At 40.2% G+C, this 8387-nt stretch overlaps 1 protein-coding gene across 1 annotated transcript; it reads right to left on the reverse strand.

Moving 5' to 3' along the window:
- Positions 1-770: 770 nt before the first annotated feature.
- Positions 771-4419, reverse strand: PANX2 (pannexin 2; the record flags this gene model as incomplete). The annotated part of the gene is made up of 2 exons (XM_010142820.1): positions 771-1132; positions 2968-4419. Coding segments are annotated over 2 exons (1814 nt in total), but the record flags the coding sequence as incomplete, so codon positions are not given.
- Positions 4420-8387: the final 3968 nt, after the last annotated feature.

Below are 8387 nucleotides of genomic sequence, written 5' to 3' on the forward strand. Positions count from 1 at the left end.
CACATTTTGTTAAAAGCAACACCTGGTTTGAAAAGTTATTAAAGTAATTTTTCCCATGGTAAAATATATTTAAAAAAATAAACTCTTCATTTCATCATCTTCCATCAAACATATAAGCTAGTTAAAGGGCGGGGCATGCCTCAGGTATTTTCAGTTATAAATGCAAAAGATTGAGCATATCAATCTTTTTGCACTTAAATGCTGGTGGTAGTGAGGCCCTTTCAGCTAAGTCTCCATCAAGCCCAACATTAGTGAGCTAAAGAAACAAACAAACAAAAGTTTTGCTTGCATATAACTTTTTCATAATCTTGAATTGAAAAAAAAATCCTCTCTGCTTAGAAAAAACCTCTTATTTAACTGCTGCCATTAAAAAAGTATACCTCACCTCCATGTTGTTTAACTGTAATCAGTGATTCTGAATGCAAAGGATTTAAAGACTTGCTAAAATTACTATGGCATGCCATCAGACTCTTCATAATTTGTGCTAACCCCGTTTAAATCAGGAAGCTACAGTTCAGAGCTAGAGCTAATGGTTCTCTTGGTGTTAAAGGTTTATTTCCACCAGATTTTCTTTATTATATTTTGCAGATGACTGACAGTGCTCATGATGCGATCCTGAAAAACTGTTTGGTGTTATTACTGGAAGCTATAGTCTGTGTGAAAACTCTCCATGCTCATGCAGTGAATTGCATCGCTGGGGGGAGACCACGGTCTGCACTGCAGCGGTCTTGGGCCCGGCCACGAGCGCACAGCTATCCAGCTCGGGATCTTCAGTACTCCACCGAGCTCACGATCGCCATTGGTTCATCAAATGTTGCCAGCCGTATCTGCTTTGGGGTGGGGATGGAGAGAATCTCCCCGGCGTCGGTTGGTGAGTGAATACAGTTGTCTATCATGTTTGACACTTCCTCCTCATGATCCTCGTACAGCGTGTTGATGTGCAGCAAAGGGTGGGCTGGGTTGCAGTTCAGTGCAGGTGTTGGCTCTGGCTTGACTTGGTTCAAAGTTATACTTGTTGCAGCAGTGGTTGTGGCTATGTGGTTGTGGTTACATGTGACAAAAGCCCCAGCAGCAGGCACAGTTCTGCATGTCTCAGATGAGTACAGGATCTCTTTTGCAGGATGAGGGGTCTCTAAAAGAAAACAAACCAGCCAGTTAAAAGACAGGCGGACTTTCACCCTTCCAGCCCATCACAGAGGAGTGTCCTGAACCAATAAATTCATTGGCAGTTTTGCCACTGGTTTCAGTGAATTTTCTTGGGGCCCTTTGAGAAATCCAACAGGACTGTTTCAAAACGTCAGGGTTGTAAGCTCAGGGGAATAGGACAAACAACAAATGGGTTTTGTAAATCTTGCTCTTTTTTACGCATGCTCATGCTTCCTTACGTGAATGGTGTTTTTGGAAAGTGAACAAAAAACAACTGAAAAGTATCTTTTATTCTCCTCCACAGTCTGGCAGGCGTTTCATACACGTTACGATTTCACGTTTTGACAAACTTCGTGACTGCTGAAATCCACCGTATGGATTACAAAAAGCACTGATATTTTCCAGGGGAAAAACTAGTGGTTACACATTGTAAGCCACTTGTCTTTAGAGAGAACTCAACAATTTAACATTAACTGATGTCTCTTTCCAGAAATTATAAGTCTATCTTACCTGATGGACTGCAATGTAGGTCTAACTCAAAAGCAAAGCCGAAAATTTTAAATGGGAATGGGGAGTTCCAGAGCCCCCCAAACTACAGTAATTATTGTTTTGTCTTGCAACATTCAAGCACTAATTGAGATGAAGGTAACTGAGAGCAGAAAACCCCAGTAGTTCTGAGGAGCTGAAATCAGAGCAGGTGACTGGATAAGGAGTGCTGTAGAACAGCTCACATGCACACTGGGGAGTTGGAGGGCTCTAAGGAGCATACGGGTTTGGAAGTGACAGAAACTTTTATACCTCAAATCACTTCTTTGCTGGGCAGTGGGGTGACGGTAGCTGTCAGTCTGTCGAAGCCCAGAGGGAGGTCTTAGCTTGTAATGAGATGAGAGCCATTGCTTTAAGTACGTACAGATCTTTCTGTAACTTCAACTGCATAGTGCTTCTTTCTTATGTCAGCAGCTTACAAAAATAAACAAGAAGATATCTCTCTGTCTATCAGTTCATCTACTGTTCTATCACTTTTCTTAATGCTCACATGGCTTTCCCCGTCACTCTGGCACCTAACAATTATGGATACATTTGAAACACTCCTTTGAGGTAAGAAACGGACAGGATTTCCAAGGCACACACAGGAAATGGAGGCACAGAAAGAGCATCTCCTGTGAGGCCACATGGGAAGGGAATGCCAGAATTCCTGAATCCCTGAAGAGCACCCACGCTTCAGACCATCTATCCTCTGGTCCACATGAGACAAAGGGCAATTTGAAACATCTCTTGCATGAAGCACAGTATCAATGGTCTGAGTTGTAATTTCTTAGGTGACAACACATGTGAAGCCCTAAGAATTGGCAATGAAGGAGAATTTTTTCAGCACAGTTTATCACATACTCCTAAGTGGCTATTACTGATCAGAGTACTGGTCATCTACCATGGCCGTTTCCATACAACTTGAAAACAAGGCAGGTTTGACATTTGCCAGGTGCTGGTGGTGCAGGAAGTGTATCATGGAATCCAAACTCTCATTTCCTTGGCAAGGCACGGCCACATTTGTAATTGTGAAAATCTGCTTACATTTGAAAAATTACCTGCACCAACAGCCTGCAGGCTGTTTTGTACAGCTCTACCTGTAACAACCATTATCCTCCATATAACTGACAAAGCAAGAGAACCTCTCTTTCTGAGACCTGCAAGCCCTAAGATTACTAGCTATCCCAAAATCTAGGAAGGTAGTCAAACAGTTCAGGCAAGCTTTGAGTTCCTGAAGATCACTATGCAAATTATGCTCTTTGGAGGTGGCAGGAGCATTGTGGCATACTGTACCTTTGAGAGAGGAGGTAACGTGTACTACGACATTCTCTTCCTGGTTTAAAAATCCACCCTCTTGGCTTTTTGACGTAGGCATGGAAGGGATGGCTTGAATCTCTGGCTTGGGTTTTTTGCTACTAAGTATATACGGATGAACATCCAAGGAGAAGTGTCGTGTGTGTTTCTTCTCAGTGCTTGTGCTTGGGATGGCGTTTGGCTCAGTTTTATGAGTGGATGATTGCTGTGAGGTCTTTGCAGCGGACTCCAACAAAGGAGCTATAAGGCTGTCCGTTGCTGTTTTTCTCCGCACAGGCTTCGGTTTTTCAGGTTTGTGGTTTTCAACCTTCATAATGGCTAACTGTTCCTTGAATGGCTGGGGAAGGGGATTGGTAGTTGGGATCCATTTCATCTTCTTCCTTGGTCTCTTAATGATGAGCTGCTCATTAGCATCAATGTCTGCTGGATCAACGCTTGGGTCTATTGTTTGGATCCCTGAATCACGCATGGTTGGAGTGGCATCATGATTGGACTGGGCCAACGCTGCAAGTAGCTGGCGTACCACATTGTCATACATCAGATCGCTTTCATTTGTAATAAAATCCAGTCGGTTCAATGATTTTATGTGGTCCCGATTTTCATTACAAAACATGGCCAAAATATTGATATCACAAAACTGGGACTTCTGCCACTGTTTCTTCGTCTTTATTCCAACTTTGTTCAGTTTATCAAATATGAAGTTAGACTTGCGAAATATGAAGAGATGAATTAAGTTGATGAGGATTATCAGGTTCATGAAGCAGAGGAGAACGATATCTACACCAGCAATAATCCGCTGGAGCTGGACAGATGGCAGTTTACAGTTCACTCTGATGTGCGATTTGGAGCTGCTCGTTTTGTCTGGAGGCTCTCCTAGCGCACATGTAAATTCATTTTGCTTCTGCGTAGCATAGTAGGTGGATAAGTATGTAATTGGTATGATGCTTAAAAAAATGATGAACAAATGTCTCGCAAGATAAAGCTTAGCTAGAAAGTTACTTCGTCCTCTTCTTTCCAGGTATTTCTCAAACAAGTTCTGTTCGGGGCTTTTTTCCTTCTCTGCATTCTCAATGATTTCTCTCTTCTCTCTCTCGGTGATCCCTGGGCCTTTGGACTGAATCTGTTTCTCTATTTTCGGTGCCCGCCCTTCAGCTGCACGGTGGTAGCAGTTATCAATCTCCTGAAGCAAAAAATTAAGCTCTGAAGTCAGACGGGTGGAGGCGAGAAACTCCCAGCCCAGAGCTGGAATGTACATTATCCCAGCAAAAGCCAGCAGTGCATAAGGTAGGAACTTATGCTCAAACAAGGAGGGCCAGTGGCTGGCATCAACTCCTGGCAAGGCATCTTTTAATTCTGTCCAACAATATCCTCTGGCATACAAGGCTTGATCGCGGGTGAAGTTGTGTGGTGTGTAACAGTATATTGGCTCCTCTGTATAACAGAGAGAAAAGTCACTGCTGTGCATTTAACCTACAAAAGGAGCTCTGGAAAATAAACATTTCAAATTATATCGATTTTATTTTACTGTATCTTTACATGACTGTTAAGCGCTCCATGTCTATTAGACAGCTCAGCCTGCGCACATCTCCACAACCCCCCAGGCAAAACTATTTACCTTGAAATTTTAGAATGAACCCGAGCTAGAAATGTCAGCAAGAAATATGTATTTTGTCTGAGAACAATATTCTAAGCAACTGTGACCTGAACTTTGTAAAGCTAAAAGACCTGATATCCACTATACAGTAGCCGAGGATGTTACGTGCAAATGCTGAAAGGCTCATTTAGGTGAATTTTAAGGTTCATCCCTGCTAAATATTCTTCTAAATAGAAAAAAGTTAGATGTAGCTGAAGGCAATATTTTTAATCCTTATGACAAAGTCTACTTACTGGATACGGTAGAAAACATTGAAACTTAAAGACATACAAGCATTTAGTCAACTGCATCCTCCCCAGATAACACTTCAGTTAAAGTGTCACTGACCACAACAGACTGAATCTGGCATGTTAACTGTATTTATCACTAAGAAAATGTAATTCTACATCTGCAATTGCAATGCTGTGTTTTACACAATGTGCAATTAAACGGTGGGACTCGCTGTCATACAGTGTTATGAAAGAAACAAGTCCTGTGGATCAAGAAAGCAATCAGACAAAGTAATAGAAGAAAAAGTATAGCAAGGGTTATTAAAACACAGAGAGTGATGCAATTTTTCTTTTTGGACATGTTTAAGCCCCAGGCTGCTGAAGGGTGGAAGGGTTCAGCAAAGGAAGTAACACCATACATTTGCCTATTTTAACACTCTTCCCTAAGCATTTGCTTTTTGCCATCACCAGAGACAGGATGTTGGAGTAAAAAGACTTCTGTCTTGACCCAGTAGATAAGTTATATTCTTATACAATTATATTTTTTTTAGCAATACATGAAAGGAAGATAGAAAAACTTGTGAAAGCTAGAATAGCATTAATTCTTCAAAGAACAGTGACGATTATCAAAACACCCTCTTCAAAGAAAAAGGAAGACCATATTTTCATGTTTTGGCAGGCAGAACAAAGGGAACATATTTTAGAGTGTTCTGGTATAGCTTTAAAAAACTTCCTAAAATGAGACCCACAGGAAGAAGGCATGTTCTCTTGAATTGAGAATAGCTCAAGAACTCCAAGCTCGCTCCAGTTCTGAACACAGTCTACAGTCCAGACTGAGAACAGCACACTGCAAGAGAGTGGTGGTACTGTTCTCTTAATAATGCAAATCATGAAGAGAAATAATAAAATATTATGTTGTTTGACAACAATAAATAAGATATTAAAATCAGGCAGGCAAAAATACCTAATTCTTTGGCTTTACAGAGGACTCCTTATTTGACCCACTACTCACATGCAAGCAAATCAAAAGCATTTACTAGTTCTTTGGAAAAACGTTGAGGTGCAAACTTCTCCTGTGACCTACACAGATCTGCATTGAGGACTGCATAAAAATTGTTTTGTTTTGAAAAGTAATTCAGTGAGGATTTTTTTCTAAAAATACAACCAATTCAAACAGAGATGCTAAAATAGATTATGCTACCTAAGACAGCATGGCAAATGAGAAAGCCCTGAAAATTCTTTAAAATTGCTTTTGAAGACTATTTTAAAGTTATCTAACTTCAACCTCAGAGGAGATCTTAAAGCACAACCCTGTCACACTATTTTTTGTGTATTTACAGCCATGTGTTACATGAAAATGCTTACTGACTCTCTTGAATTCAGTAATCCCATGAAGGGATGCATATAAAAAAATTACAACTCCTACTATTAAAGATTCACTGTGTTATTTCCCAGGAGACAAAGTAGATTCCTATGTCAAAATGTTCATATGGGAAAAAAAAGGCAAGGAAGCACGGTATGTTTCTCATAAGCAGAAATATTTTAACGGGTGTCCCTAAGCTCAGTAGAACCTGCCAATATGAAACCTAGTTTCCTGTGACATACATGGGTTCATTTCTCCTGAGTATCAGCACTGTGAACACTTGCGAACAGCATACACAGCAACACGTATTCATACAGATCACCCATAAGGATTATTTCTGGGTTCATACATCAGTTGCTACTACCAAACAAACTGTAAACAGTTCTCTTCACTGAGACCTGAAAGTTAAAGTGACTTCTGTCAAAACTGTATATATATATAAATCAAACATGCATTTATGCTATAGATTAAAAAAGGAAACAAATTAAATGTCTCAACATTTACATTTATGTTGGACAGATCACTTACAGACTAACTCTGCACTCTGTCCGTTGTCACTGCTTCAGTGAAAAAACGGTGAAGAGCTTCACAACTTTGGTTTGGACCCAGCAGCTTCATTAGAGGCTACTTTAACAATGGAGCTGCCCAGCCCAGTAAAGAAAGCAAATATCATTTTACAGGAGTTTGTTTGCTTTTCTTCTGTTAGACGTTTTTGAAGCTGCTCCCCCTGCTTGATAAGTTGTGGGAGATGTCTAATTTATTGGGATAGCTGAGCATGGTGTCCATTCCTATTCAATGTTTTGTTATTTACTGATGCTAGTCTAGTATTTTCTTTGTGTATTTGTTAAATTGACATGACTTTCATTATACGCCATGTAAATCCCCAGACCCTTCAGATGAAACCCTATCCTCAGAGAAGTCAGTGGGATTTCTTATAACTGACTGAAGTGGGGGCACTTCAGTGGGGTTACAACGCAATTTTATTCAAACTGTATCTTCTAATGTGTTTGAGCCATATTCAACCATCAGTGAATGCTACTAATTCTGGTAAAGGTACTCTACAGCGGAATTCAGCTTAACCTTCTCAGAATAGGACTTAACTCACAAAGCATAGCATCGGCTCATTCATCTGGAAAATAGTCCAGACAATGGAGAAGAGAGGAAGAGCCTTCTAGACAATGATTCAAAGCAAAAGATTAATTTAGGTATTGCCTGGAGGAACCTGTCTCCATTCACAAGAAGATGATCACCAAGCAAGGTTGCCAGTAGGTTTGAGTTGGCTTTTATGAATGCTTCTTCTTAGGTGATCCCAGCATTTTACCTTTCATGTAACCTGGCATTTAACACCATGAAGGTGTTGGATCCCATCATAGTAGAGTACGGATTCATTTCTCCTCTACTACAATCTGTGCCAATCAAGAATAAGTAAAAAATAAAAGCACCATGTCAATAACTGAACTTGTTATGAAAGATGGCATTAACATATAGCTGAATCCCAACATACAGATCTGATGAGGATGAGGGAGTAACAAATTGATCTCACACATACAGCTCACTCTAGCTGCAAGGGCCCTACTTAATGCACAGTTTCAAGAAGGCAGAGCAGATGTGATTTTTTTATTTTACAGTGTTCTCCTAATAATATAAGCAGCATTAAAAAAAAAGGCTGTAAAAGTGTTAAAATCATAGCTCTGACATTGGATCATACAATATAAAAAGAATGTATTTGCTTTTAGCTTTATATTCATAAATACAGGAAGTTTCTACCCATATTCTTATTTCACCAAGAAAATTGTTGAGCAATTTAGGAAGTTTCTTTTTCATATAATCACTCCAGCCACCATTAAATGCAGCTTTTCCCCAAGATTCCGGAGTTTAATTGCAATAGTGTAACTGTCCAGTTGTGTAAGAAAAGAACATAGAGTAAGATGCTGTAAGGAAAAATTCTTTAAAAGCTTAGGGGAGGTTATTACAGCTGAGCAGAGTGGTCATCTTCTCAATGTTGTCTAGGTTTAATCCCATAAATATAACCTCCCTCCACTCCCTTCAATAGCTACATTCTTGCAAGCCCAGGAGACAGAAACTCCTGTCAAAAACCACCCCAGTGAGCAAGGTCATAATCTCCGCAATGATCTTTTGCCAGTTCCACACAGTAATGGAAAGGTGGCTCAGG

The sequence above is a fragment of the Buceros rhinoceros genome, unplaced genomic scaffold, assembly GCF_000710305.1.
Source record: "Buceros rhinoceros silvestris isolate BGI_N320 unplaced genomic scaffold, ASM71030v1 scaffold14249, whole genome shotgun sequence".
NCBI lineage: Eukaryota > Metazoa > Chordata > Aves > Bucerotiformes > Bucerotidae > Buceros > Buceros rhinoceros.